A 14,977-nucleotide genomic window follows, 5' to 3' on the forward strand; every position below is an offset into this window, starting at 1 on the left:
GGAGTCAACTATTGAATTTCAAACACAGATTCAACGACAAAGACCACAAAGCTTTGAGAAAGCCTCAAAGAAGGCCAGTGATTGGTAGATGGGTAACAATAACAAATCAGACATTGAATATCTCTTTAAGCCTGATCAAGTTAATAATTATGCTGTGGATGATGTATTAACCCACCCAGACACATCAAAGATACAGTCGTCCTTCTGAACTGAGCTGCAGGACAGGAAGGAACCTGCTCAGGGATACAGTCGTCCTTCTGAACTGAGCTGCAGGACAGGAAGGAACCTGCTCAGGGATACAGTCATCCTTCTGAACTGAGCTGCAGGACAGGAAGGAAACTGCTCAGGGATACAGTCGTCCTTCTGAACTGAGCTGCAGGACAGGAAGGAACCTGTTCAAGGATACAGTCGTCCTTCTGAACTGAGCTGCAGGACAGGAAGGAACCTGCTCAGGGATACTGTCGTCCTTCTGAACTGAGCTGCAGGACAGGAAGGAACCTGCTCAGGGATGTTACCATGAGGTCATTGGTGATTTTAAAACAGTTACAGAGTTCAAAGGCTGTGATGGACAAAGAGTGAGGATGGATCAACAACATTGTAATGACTCCATAATAATTATTTAAATGACAAGAAGAATACAAATATACAGAATAAAAATATTTAAAACAACCATTTTGTATTTCAACAAGGCACTAAAAGTTTAAAATAAAAATGAACACGGAAAAGGAATACACTTGAAAATTGCTGCCCAGCCGTGATCCCCTACATCTTGACAGAGCTTGAAGAATTCTGAAAGTAATAATGGGCTAATATTGCACAATCCAGGAGTGGAAAGCTCTTGGAGTCTCGCCCAAGAAGACTCACAGGTGTTTCTAAAGGATTCAAGAAGCTGAATACTTATGCAACCACTATATTTTAGTTATTTCATTTATATGATTTTGTTTTACAAAATGTTAAAACTGTTATTCCACTTTGACATTGGAGTATTTTGGGTAGACTGTTGACAGAAAATGTAAATTAAATCCATTTTAATCCCACTTTGTAAAAAATTAAATGTGAAGAAATGTGAACTATTGAATACTTTGGCAAGGCACTGTACACGCTTAGAAAAAAAGGGTTCCAAAATAGTTATTTGGCTGTCCCCCTAGGAGAACACTTTTTAGTTCCAGGTAGAACCTTTTTGGGTTCCATGTAGAACCCTCTGTAGAACCCGCTTTGAAGAAACAAAAAGGGTTCTTCAAAGGGTTCTCCTATGAGGACAACCGAAAAACCCTTTAAGGTTCTAGAAAGCACATGTTTTTGTGCCAAGTAAATATGAACATCCAAAACATTACTTAAAAAAAAACCCCACTGGTAATGGACAAATCAATTTTGCAACAGAGACAAATACAAGGTTTTCTTGTTTACTGGCCTTGGCCAACCACTAATAGAGAAATACCAACTCAAACAATACATGTATTTAAACCCACATCTCCAGTACTTGTAAGAGGGGGGCTGTGCTTTCAGAACATATTGTGTATTCCATCCAAACCGTATTCATGCCATTTGTAGAAGATCCACAGGCGTAACAAAGCAACAACACAGACTCGATGGATATTGTGAGGAATGTCAATCTACGTTGCAGATCTCCACCATACAGTCGATGAGAGCACCTCCTCCCAGCTGCCCACTGCACTGAGGCTCGGAAACACTGTCCCCACCGATAAATACACCATAATTGAGAATTTCAAAGCATTTTTCTACAGCTGGCCATGCTTTCCAGCTGGCTACCCCTACCCTGGTCAACAGCCCTGCACCACCCACAGCAACTTGCCCAAGCCTCCCCAATTTCTCCTTCACCCAAATCCAGGTAGCCTACAAAAGTCTGGACCCCTACAAATCAGCTGGGCTAGACAATCTCTTTCTAAAATTATGCGCTAAAATTGTTGCAGCCCCTATACTAGCCTGTTCAACCTCTCTTTCGTATCGTCTGAGATCCCAAAAGATTGGAAAGCTGCCATGGTCATCCCCCTCTTCAAAGGGGGACCCAAATTGCTGCAGACCTATTTCTATCCTACCCTGCCTTTCTAAAGTCTTCAAAACCAAGTTAACAAACAGACCATTTCGAATCCCACCGTACCTTCTCTGAGCTGGTCATGGGTACACCTCAGCCATGCTCAAGGTCCTAAACGATATCATAACCGATAAGAGACAGTACTGTGCAGCTGTATTCATAAACCTGGCCAAGGCTTTCGACTCTGTCAATCACCATGTTCTTATTGGCAGACTCAACAGCCTTGTTTTCTCAAATAACTGCCTCACCTGGTTCACCAACTACTTCTCAGACAGAGTTAAGTGTGTCATATCGGAGGGCCTGTTGTCCGGACTTCTGGCAGTCTCTATGGGGGTGCCACAGGGTTAAATTCGTGGGCCGACTCTTTTCTCTAAATACATCAGTGATGTCGCTCTTGCTGCTGGTGATTCTCTGATCCACCTCTACCCCGACGACACCATTCTGTATACTTCTGGCCCTTCTTTGGACACTGTGTTAACAACCCTCCAGACGAGCTTCAATGCCATACAACTCTCCTTCCGTGGCCTCCACCTGCTCTTAAATGCAAGTAAAACTAAAGGCATGCTCTTCAACCGATCGCTTCCCACACCTGCCCGCCCGTCCAGCTACTCTGGACGGTTCTGACTTAGAATATGTGGACAACTACAAATACCTAGGTGTCTGGTTAGACTGTAAACTATCCTTCCAGACTCATATTAAACATTTCCAATCCAAAATTAAATCTAGAATCAGCTTCCTATTTCGCAAACAAAGCATCCTTCACTCATGCTGCCAAACATACCCTTGTAAAACTGACTGTCCTACCGATCCTTGACTTCGGCGATGTCATTTACAAAATAGCCTCCAACACTCTGCTCAGCAAATTGGATGAAGTCTATCACAGTGTCATCCGTTTTGTCACCAAAGCCCCATATACTACCCACCACTGCGACCTGTTGGCTGGCCCTCGCTTCATATTCGTCGCGAAACCCACTGGCTCCAGGTCATCAATAAGTCTCTGCTAGTTAAAGCCCTGTCTTATCTCAGCTCACTGGTCACCATAGCAGTACCCACCCGCAGCACACGCTCCAGCAGGTATATTTCACTGGTCACCCCCAAAGCCAATTACTCCTTTGGCCACCTTTCCTTACAGTTCTCTGCTGCCAATGACTGGAACGAACTGCATAAATCACTGAAGCTGGAGTCGTAGATCTCCCTCACTAACTTTAAACACCAGCTGTCAGAGCAGCTCACAGATCACTGCACCTGTACATAGCCCATCTGTAAATAGCCCATCCAACTACCTCATCCCTATACCGTTATTTATTTTATTTATTTAGCTCCTTTGCACCCCAGTATTTCTACTTGCACACTCATCTTCTGCACATATATCACTCCAGTGTTTAATTGCTATATTGTAATTATTTCACCACTATGGCCAATTTATTGCCTTACCTCCCTTATCCTACCTCATTTGCACACACAGTATGTAGACTTTTTTACATTTCTTCTATTGTATTATTGGCTGTATGTTTGTTTATTCCATGTGTAACTCTGTGTTGTTGTTCGTGTCGCACTGCTTTGCTTGATCTTGGCCAGGTCACAGTTGTAAATGAGAACTTGTTCTCAACTAGCCTAAATGGTTAAATAAAGGTGAAATAAAATAAATACAAATTGTATCCATAAACTGCCTCTTTATCTCTCCACCCTCTCTGTTTTAGTCCCCCTCCATCTGTCTCCCTTTCACTCCCCCTGCCTCTCCCCCTCACTCCCTTTCACTCCCCCTGCCTCTCGCCCTCCCTCTGTCTCCCTTTCACTCCCCCTCCCTCTGTCTCCCTTTCACTCCCCCCTGCCTCTCCCCCTCCCTCTGTCTCCCTTTCACTCCCCCTGCCTCTGTCTCCCTTTCACTCCCCCTGCCTCTCGTCCTCCCTTTCACTCCCCCTGCCTCTCGTCCTCCCTCTGTCTCCCTTTCACTCCCCCTGCCTCTCGTCCTCCCTCTGTCTCCCTTTCACTCCCCCTCCCTCTGTCTCCCTTTCACTCCCCCCTGCCTCTCCCCCTCCCTCTGTCTCCCTTTCACTCCCCCTGCCTCTCGTCCTCCCTCTGTCTCCCTTTCACTCCCCCTGCCTCTCGTCCTCCCTCTGTCTCCCTTTCACTCCCCCTCCCTCTGTCTCCCTTTCACTCCCCCCTGCCTCTCCCCCTCCCTCTGTCTCCCTTTCACTCCCCCTGCCTCTGTCTCCCTTTCACTCCCCCTGCCTCTGTCTCCCTTTCACTCCCCCTGCCTCTCGTCCTCCCTTTCACTCCCCCTGCCTCTCGTCCTCCCTCTGTCTCCCTTTCACTCCCCCTGCCTCTCGTCCTCCCTCTGTCTCCCTTTCACTCCCCCCTGCCTCTCACCCTCTCTCTGGCTCTCCATCTTCTCTCACTGTACATTTGGAGTGAACAGCAGAACTCTCTCTTCCAGACTACATTACCCAGCATGCTCCAGTGGGCAATAAGCCTTGGCTGGTGTTATGCCATACCTAGTGGGCACAGCATGCTTAAACAAACACACTCACATTAACCCCCATTCTCTGATCGCTCATGCACAACACCCTACCGGTCCGTTAGCAGAAGGAGAGGGAGAGCCGTCCCGGTAGCAGGGGGAGTGAGGTGGAGAGAGAAGGAGAACCGGCCCGGTAGCAGGGGGAGGGAGAGAGAGAGAACCGGCCCGGTAGCAGGGGGAGGGAGGTGAAGAGAGAGAGAGAGAGAGAGAGAGAGCGAGAGAGAGAGAGAGAGAGAGAGAGAGAGAGAGAGAAAGAGTGTGTTTCTGGCAGCGTGTTCAGCTTCCCTCAAACTCTCCAATAAAGGCCAGATCCAGACCTGTGTTGGTGTTAATAAGTCCAAATAAAGATGTTCCTATATTAAAAACTTCCCTTGTCCAGCCAGAGTGAATACATGAAGAACAGGTTTCTATCAGCTGACCATGAATAACATCATCTGGTCCCTTCAGCTCTCAATAGATGTTGAACTCACATAGAATCACACTAATACACTTTACAAAGATCTAGTCGTGTCTTAGAAGGAAAATAAAAGTATTTGGGAGCTCTTTATGTTCAGACGGGGTTTATGGAGTGAAACACGTCCTTGAGTATATCGCTTTGAAAGGCATCAAAAGCAGTAAAACTCCTGAGTGCTCTCTGTCTTCACTCAGACATACGTTCACTTATCTCACAGCACACTTAAGGTGTAGTCATGGGCTAATTAACACACAGGAGCCTAGTCTTTGGCTTGGTCTTTGTTTGCTGAATGGCCAAGTCTTCATGACCTTGAGCACACGGCTATGAAAGCCATCAAAAGACCCATCAACACTGCCCATCTCTTTTCGAGCAGAGAAGAGATGGCGTCTTCACTCAAATCGCTCATTCAAATCAGCTTCATTGAACACTACAATGCCCATAGGCTGAAGATGAGCAGTGTCCTGTGTCCTGTAGCAGTCGTCCCACAGATAATAATGGCCATATCAAACAAAGGAAGACAGCGGTCCTCTGTGTATTCTCATCCCATCATATAGACCTATTAGATCGGCGTAGTAAGGGAGATGAATCATACGCGCACACGGACCAGGTGTTAGACACACACACGGGACACACTCACACAACCAGCCTTGGTCACTGGAAACTAGAGGACGACCGATTAGTCGGCGTGGCCGATTCATTAGGGCCGATTTCAAGTTTTCATAACAAATCGGTAATCTGCATTTTTGGACACCGATTATGGCCGATTACATTGCACTCCACGAGGAAACTGTGTGGCAGACTGATCACCTGTTACGCGAGTGCAGCAAGGAGCCAAGGTAAGTTGCTAGATAGCATTAAACTTATCTTATAAAAAACAATCAATCTTAACATAATCACTAGTTAACTACAGATGGTTGATGATATTACTAGGTTAACTAGCGTGTCCTGCGTTGCATATAATCAATGTGGCGCCTGTTAATATATCATCGAATCACTACTTCGCCAAACGGGTGATGATTTAACAAAAGCACAATCGTTGCATGAATGTACATAAGCATCAATGCCTTTCTTAAAATCAATACACAGAAGTATATATTTTTAAACATGCATATTTAGTTCAAATAAATTAATGTTAGCAGGCAATATTAACTAGGAGAATTGGGTCACTTCTCTTGGGTTTATTGCACGCAGAGTCAGGGTATATGCAACATTTTGGGCCGCCTGGCTCGTTACGAACTAATTTGCCAGAATTTTACATAATTATGACATAACATTGAAGGTTGTGCAATGTAACAGCAATATTTAGACTTATGGTTGCCACCCACCCATTCAGTAAAATACGGAACAGTTCCCTGTTTTCGAAATTAGAGTTTCCGGATTTGACCATATAATGACCAAATGCTTGTATTTCTGTGTTTATTAATTCTAATATAAGTCTATGATTTGATATTTGATAGAGCAGTCTGACTGAGCGGTGGTAGGCGGCAGCAGGCTCGTAAGCGTTCATTCAAACTTTACCGTGTTTGCCAGCAGCTGTTAGCAATACTTGAACCACAGCGTTGTTTATGACTTCAAGCCTATCAACTCCTGAGATTAGACTGGCAATACTAAAGTGCCTATTAGAACATCCAATAGTCAAAGGTATATGACATACAAATGGTATAGAGAGAAAGAGTGAAAGCATCATAATTCCTATAACTACAACCTAAAACTTCTTAACTGGGAATATTGAAGAACTGGGAATATTGAACCACCAGCTTTCATATGTTCTGAGCAAGGAACCTAAACGTTAGCTTTTTTACTTTTCACTTATTGCACTTTTATTTTCTGTGGTTTTGCATTATTTAAACCAAATTGTATATGTTTCATTATTTATTTTGAGACTAAATAGATTCTATTTATGTGTTATATTAAGTGAAAATAAAAGTGTTCCAATCAGTATTGTTGTAATTGTCATAATTACAAATAGATACATTGGGGAGAACAAGTATTTGATAGCCTGCAAAATCGGCAGTGTTTCCTACTTACAAAGAATGTAGAGGTCTGTCATTTTTAACATAGGTACACTTCAACTGTGAGAAAAAAAATCCAGAAAATCACATTGTATGATTTTTAAGTCATTAATTAGCATTTTATTGCATGACATAAGAATTTGACACATGAGAAAATTAGAACTTAATATTTGGTACAGAAACCTTTGTTTGCAATTACAGAGATCATACGTTTCCTGTAGTTCTTGACCAGGTTTGCACACACACTGCAGCAGGGATTTTGGCCCACTCCTCCATACAGACCTTCCCCAGATCCTTCAGGTTTCGGGGCTGTTGTTGGGAAATGCGGACTTTCAGCTCCCTCCAAATATTTTCTATTGGGTTCAGGTCTGGAGACTGGCTAGGCCACTCCAGGACATTGAGATGCTTCTTACGGAGCCACTCTTTCGTTGCCCTGGCTGTGTGTTTAGGTCCTTGTCATGCTGGAAGACCCAGCCACGACCCATCTTCAATGCTCTTACTGAGGGAAGGAGGTTGTTGGCCAAGATCTCGCGATACATGGCCCCATCCATCCTCCCCTCAATACGGTGCAGTCGTCCTGTCCCCTTTGCAGAAAAGCATCCCCAAAGAATGATGTTTCCACCTCCATGCTTCACGGTTGGGATGGTGTTCTTGGGGTTGTACTCATCCTTCTTCTTCCTCCACACACGGCGAGTGGAGTTTAGACCAAAAAGCTCTATTTTTGTCTCATCAGACTACATGACCTTCTCCCATTCCTCCTCTGGATCATCCAGATGATCATTGGCAAACTTCAGATGGGCCTGGACATGCGCTGGCTTGAGCAGGGGGACCTTGTGTGCGCTGCAGGATTTTAATCCATGACGGCATAGTGTGTTACTAATGGTTTTCTTTGAGACTGTGGTCCCAGCTCTCTTTAGGTCATTGAGAAGGTCCTGCCGTGTAGTTCTGGGCTGATCCCTCACCTTCCTCATGATCATTGATGCCCCACGAGGTGTGATCTTGCATGGAGCCCCAGACTGAGGGTCATTGACTGTCATCTTGAACTTCTTCCATTTTCTAATAATTGCGCCAACAGTTGTTGCCTTCTCACCAAGCTGCTTGCCTATTATCCTGTAGCCCATCCCATTCTTGTGCAGGTCTACAATTTTATCCCTGATGTCCTTACACAGCCCACTGGTCTTGGCCATTGTGGAGAGGTTGGAGTCTGTTTGATTGAGTGTGTGTACAGGTGTCTTTTATACAGGTAACGAGTTCAAACAGGTGCAGTTAATACAGGTAATGAGTGGAGAACAGGAGGGCTTCTTAAAGAAAACCTAACAGGTCTGTGAGAGCTGGAATTCTTACTGGTTGGTAGGTGATCAAATACTTATGTCATGCAATAAAATGCAAATTAATTACTTAAAAATCATACAATGTGATTTTCTGGATTTTTGTTTTAGATTCCGTCTCTCACAGTTGAAGTGTACCTATGATTTTAAAAAATTACAGACCTCTACATGCTTTGTAAGTAGGAAAACCTGCAAAATCGGCAGTGTATCAAATACATGTTCTGCCCACTGTATATATAAAAATCGTCCGATTAATCGGTATCGGCTTATTTTGGTCCTCCAATAATCGGTATCGGTGTTGAAAAATCATAATCAGTCGACCTCTACTAGAAACAGCCGTTGATTTTGGACATTTGAAAAAGACACACACACACACACACACACACACACACACACACACACACACACACACACACACACACACACACACACACACACACACACACACACACACACACACACACACACACACACACACACACACTTTAAGATCTAGTCATGGTTTTGTATCTGGGGTTTAGATCCCCTACTGTGTGGTGCTGGAATGTGCTGTTTTGGTCTGAGAATCATACAGGGGTTTCTAAAATGAAAGGCGGGGAGCGGTAGGGGGTAGGTGAACAGCACGCTCCAATAAACTACACATTTATGCATCCCTTGGTAGCACTTTTTGAGGTTTACAATATTGATCCAATACACAGCTAGACACACACACATGCATTCCTTCAAATACACAAACACAAAAGCATTCCCTCAAACACACAGTCAAATATTAATTCCACAACTAAACACACACCAAACCAAAACCCTTCCCTCTCTTCTTGGCTGTTAGTCAAACACACCAAACCAAAACAATTCCCTCTGTTCTACGCTGCTAGTCAAACACACCAAACCAAAACAATTCCCTCTCTTCTACGCTGTTAGTCAAACACACCAAACCAAAACAATTCCCTCTCTTCTACGCTGTTAGTCAAACACACCAAACCAAAACAATTCCCTCTCTTCTACGCTGTTAGTCAAACACACCAAACCAAAACAATTCCCTCTCTTCTACGCTGTTAGTCAAACACACCAAACCAAAACAATTCCCTCTCTTCTACGCTGTTAGTCAAACACACCAAACCATTCCCTCTCTTCTACGCTGTTAGTCAAACACACCAAACCAAAACAATTCCCTCTCTTCTACGCTGTTAGTCAAACACACCAAACCAAAACAATTCCCTCTCTTCTACACTGTTAGTCAAACACACCAAACCATTCCCTCTCTTCTACGCTGCTAGTCAAACACACCAAACCAAAACAATTCCCTCTCTTCGTCGCTGCTAGTCAAACACACCAAACCATTCCCTCTCTTCTACGCTGTTAGTCAAACACACCAAACCAAAACAATTCCCTCCCTTTGTCGCTGTTAGTCAAACACACCAAACCATTCCCTCTCTTCGTTGCTGCTAGTCACACACACCAAACCATTCCCTCTCTTCGTCGCTGCTAGTCACACACCAAACCATTCCCTCTCTTCGTCGCTGCTAGTCAAACACACCAAACCATTCCGTCTCTTCTACGCTGTTAGTCAAACACACCAAACCATTCCCTCTCTTCGTTGCTGCTAGTCAAACACACCAAACCATTCCCTCTCTTCGTTGCTGCTAGTCAAACACACCAAACCATTCCCTCTCTTCGATGCTGCTAGTCAAACATACCAAACCAAAACAATTCCCTCTCTTCGTTGCTGCTAGTCAAACACACCAAACCATTCCCTCTCTTCGTCGCTGTTAGTCAAACACACCAAACCATTCCCTCTCTTCTACGCTGCTAGTCAAACACACCAAACCAAAACAATTCCCTCTCTTCTACGCTGCTAGTCAAACACACCAAACCAAAACAATTCCCTCTCTTCTACGCTGTTAGTCAAACACACCAAACCATTCCCTCTCTTCGTCGCTGTTAGTCAAACACACCAAACCATTCCCTCTTCTACGCTGCTAGTCAAACACACCAAACCAAAACAATTCCCTCTCTTCGTCGCTGCTAGTCAAACACACCAAACCAAAACAATTCCCTCTCTTCTACGCTGTTAGTCAAACACACCAAACCAAAACAATTCCCTCTCTTCTACGCTGTTAGTCAAACACACCAAACCATTCCCTCTCTTCGTCGCTGTTAGTCAAACACACCAAACCATTCCCTCTCTTCTACGCTGTTAGTCAAACACACCAAACCAAAACAATTCCCTCTCTTCGTCGCTGCTAGTCAAACATACACAAACTACATTTTTGCTCAAATGTCACCTTTCACACAAAATAACAAATGACTGAACAACTTTGTGGGATTTGAATATGATTTCTAGCTGTGTCAAAGTCAACATTATTTTCACAAAAAAAGGAGTTGCGGATGCATCAATCCTCGCAACGTCTCTCTGTGTGTCAAATTCTCTTTAACAGTACATTAAGAAAGCACAGACCAGAATGGGCCCATATACTGATCTCTTTTAACCTGCCCAACCAGATTGTTTAATGGCTGGTTCTTATGTAAGGCTGTTATCTTGACCCACACCACACAGAGAAAAGGGTTATATAAATGTAGGGTTAAGTTGAGTACAGTGTAGCTTAGATTTAGAGATTTAAAGGACTTTGATCTGAAACAGGGAGGAGAGGAAGACTGGCATTTTTAACCCAAAGTTCAAATACATTGATGACATCATATTTGTCAAACCCTTTAGTACTGCTTTACTGAGCTGAGTTAACACACCTTAACAGCAGCACCTTAACAGTAGCACCTTAACAGCAGCACCTTAACAGCAGCACCTTAACAGCAGCACAGCATCTCCAAATACAACTTTGGAAAATATCTTCCTAAATAGTGTCTGTCTAGAGTTTTTTTTTTAAGTGAGTAAAAATGAGATTTAAAATGTAATTTGCTCTTGTTTTAGGGAGTGTGTGTGTGTGTGTGTGTGTGTGTACAGCACAGATGGGCGAAGAGGCTCAGTGTCTCTGCAGAAAGGACAGGGGATTACTAGTCAGTGCAGTCAAAGGGCAGGTTCTAGCTAGTGGCACCTCAGACACACAACTGCCCACACACACATTGTGCTTATCAATCTCAGCAGTCTGTGTGTGTGTGTGTGTGTGTGTCTATAGTCCTTTAAATCCCTACATCTAAACTCTGTACAGTCTGTTCTCAACTTAACCCTGAATGTATGTGTGTGTGTGTGTGTGTGTGTGTGTGTGTGTGTGTGTGTGCGCTCGGGTTAGTGGAGGCAGACTGCGGGGCGAAGGTACACCTGATAAATGACAACACATGTTTTTCAAAACCCCCACGAGAGAATTAACTAGATGAGAAAGTAGGAGGCAAATCTCTGGGGAACCCATCTGTGATACTGAATGACCAGATATCTGGAAACTAGAGAGAGGGATAGAGGGAGAGAAACACTGAGGGATGGAATGGGAAAGAGAGAGAGAGACAGAGATGGATTTTAAAGTGTTAGAGACTAAACGTATTCCTCTGACCAACTGTAGAAAAATCCCCATTATCTATGAAGTCTTTAAGTCTCCAAGTCTCTCCCTTTCTCAGCCAAGCGGTTATATAGACACTATTACACATGTGCACAAATCAATTACAGTGGGCCAGAAAAAAGACACAGCAGTTAATAACATCAACCTTTGTGCTCTAGGATACAGAAGGCCTATGCTGTTCACTGACATCAATAAGCCCTAAGGCGAATATGCATACAGTTAGATTCACCATGGAAACGTGGTGGGAGGCTGATATTGAACATACTGCATGAAACCTACATTACATACAGGGCTATGTGGGATAAAGATCCCTACACCCAATCCAACCTCCTAAAAACAGTCCAATGAGTTTATTGACATGCAACAACACGATAGAAAGCCTCAATAGATACGCTGCCTGACATCCCTGAAGAACATGTCTGTTGTGACAGAAGCAGACATGGTTAAATGTCCACAGTGAAATGTTCAACTATTATTTGGAGAGGAGATAATAAAACACTTAGGCCTACTCTGAAGTTGAAAATAAACGTTTGTTCTTGTTTCTCAAGTGAGCCCGGCAAGAGAAAATGTGTCTAGATGTGTCTTTCGATGGTACCTACTGGTTCAATTATTATTTTGGAAAAAAAGATCCTAAATTGAGATGAAACCGTCGTCAAGGCGCGGGTCAGTCCGGTTAGCGCGGGTCAGTCCGGTTAGCGCCGGTCAGTCGGGTCAGTCCGGTTAGCGCGGGTAGCGCGGGTCAGTCCGGTTAGCCAGGCAGCAGGGCAGGGGCCAGGAAGATTTTCACACAGAACAAGATCAAGCTGTAGGTATGTCTGTAGCCTAACACCTGATACAGTATACTGCCAAGGGCAGGAGTGTTGCAGAGGGATAGATATATAGATATATTCTACTGATAAAAGGGAGATTACAAACTGGGGTTTGAAAAATAGGAAACCTGTAGTTTTAAAGATCAGAACGAAGTTGATCATAATCTCCCAATGACACCGGATCTACCGATTTAACCCGATAAAACAAAGCTAATGAAACGAGAGAATATTGGGGGAGGGGAAATCCAAAATATCCATATTGTTATTAAAATACTGTCATTATGCTGTTGCCAATTAATGTTAGTCTATTGAAGAAACGTTGGACCGATTAACAAAGATTACAATAGAATACATTTCATTGAGTGGGATAACGCAGCTTTCCAAAACAACGGAATGTCCACTGCATCGGTTTACATTACAACAACAAGCTATACCTAAATGAGAAAAAACATTTTCCCTAAACAATCGTTTGCTGTAAACTGCTACAAAACAAAATCTAAACTGCAGAGTTGTACAGCATCAGTTACATTGTAACGAATGATTTCAACAAGTACTACAACAACAAGAACGAACAGTCCATGTTTTCAACCGTGGCCAGCGACATGAAACGCAGTGTCATTTTCTTTGTCATCCCCCACCTTCCCTAAAATACTAAAATTATTTTCTGTGACATTTCCCCAATGCAGCAATGCGCGTTCCCTGGTGCCGACGTCCAGGGCAACAAGGTAACGCGCAACACCAATCCCGGTTTCAATTCTGAAGGTGGAACGCGCACTGCCCTCCCCCAACAATATTATAGTAGGCCTACAATAAAATGAGCAGCGCGCACACAGGCACAGAAAACCCTTTCTCATTTGCCGAGCTACAATTCCATCTGGACACGTGACACGCCCTGCTTTACAATAAATAAACAGCACAAAAAATGACAAAAATAGTTTCCTCACTTTCAAATCACTAATACCCGAGAAAAACACATTTATCACATCCACATTTAATAACAACATAACGTCCATATCGCTGAAACACATGGCAATAAGATCCAAAGCTTTAAAAAACTTTAACTATATATTTGGGCAGATCCGGGGGAGGCGGTCGGTGTTGAGACGCGAGGCAACAAAAAAATGACAGCTCGCTCCGCTCAGCACCCTTGGCTTGCGGACCTCAGCAGCAGCGTCAGTTTTTCCCCAGGACACAACAGCCAAGCCATTTAAGTGTTTTCTCCCCAAACCACGCGCACCCTGGCTCTCCAGCCGAACCTCCATGCAAGGCGAAACGAGCTTACCTACACAGTGAATGAGTTTGTGTCGCCACGAGTCAAGTTCCTGCCGAAAGCCGCGCCTCTCGATCGTGCATTGCTGCCTTTTGCACAGACTCGCCATTTTCTACCGGGCCCTCCCGCGGACGCGCACATTCTGCTAGGTGCTTGTGCGCATACGTCACCAATACTTTTTGAGGGTTATGGGTGGAGTACAAAATGTAGGGGGGACTTATAGCTGCAGCATCCGCTCACGGTCCCACCCACCACCACCACCACCCACCCGATAGACCCCCCAACATCTCAGTTCTGTTGAGAGAATGAACGTCAGTGATGGAATTTAAACCCGCAACAAAGGCATATGGATCAATAAAGAAACGTATAGATTGAATGTACAGTGTGTAGGCTATGGTCCAAATGTTCTCAAATCTGTGTTAAAGGGCATCAGTGCGTTATGAGTTTTAATAATGCGCAGTGGGTAGCCTATACATTGCCGTGGTATTTAGATAGATAATGTACAGCCAATGTTTTTCCATAGAACCGTCATAATAAAAGAAAGGTCAATGATTACCATATATTTAATACATGTAAACAGGAGATAATGATAATTCAGCATGAACACATACAAGGGATTTACAGGGAAGAGACCTTTGTATGACGGTATGAACAGAGATTATTATTCATATTTCTGGCTGTGTGTGTTGTTGTATGATAAGCATAATCAACTTTATACTGAATCGAAATTACACTGTTCCTACCGATATTTGAGAGACTGCTTGGCTTTGGTTCTATTCTGTTCTTTCAATCCTATTCTAATCTATTTCAATTCTTTAACATTCTATTCAATTACATTTGATTCCAATTATATTTCAATTATATTTGATTCCAATTTAGTATATTATTTATAATTCTATATTACTGTAATAGTATTCGACCTCAGTCAAAGGGGAAAGAAAGGGGGGTTCTCAGTTCTAAACACAGAAGGAGTTTATCAAAACCCGTCTGTTACAGCTTCTTTACAAAGACGGGTCCATTTTCACAA

At 43.6% G+C, this 14,977-nt stretch overlaps 1 protein-coding gene across 1 annotated transcript in view; it reads right to left on the reverse strand.

The window, feature by feature from the left end:
- The window catches only part of LOC118938183 (ligand-dependent corepressor-like), an 80,541-nt gene extending 66,450 nt beyond the window's left edge, over positions 1-14,091 (reverse strand). The window contains exon 1 of the mRNA XM_036940094.1: positions 13,963-14,091. Coding sequence (XP_036795989.1) covers positions 13,963-14,059 — 97 coding nt within the window. The 5' untranslated portion in view covers positions 14,060-14,091. The remainder of the gene's footprint in view (positions 1-13,962) is intronic.
- Positions 14,092-14,977: the final 886 nt, after the last annotated feature.

This window comes from Oncorhynchus mykiss, chromosome 13 (genome assembly GCF_013265735.2).
Source record: "Oncorhynchus mykiss isolate Arlee chromosome 13, USDA_OmykA_1.1, whole genome shotgun sequence".
Taxonomy (NCBI): Eukaryota; Metazoa; Chordata; class Actinopteri; order Salmoniformes; family Salmonidae; genus Oncorhynchus; species Oncorhynchus mykiss.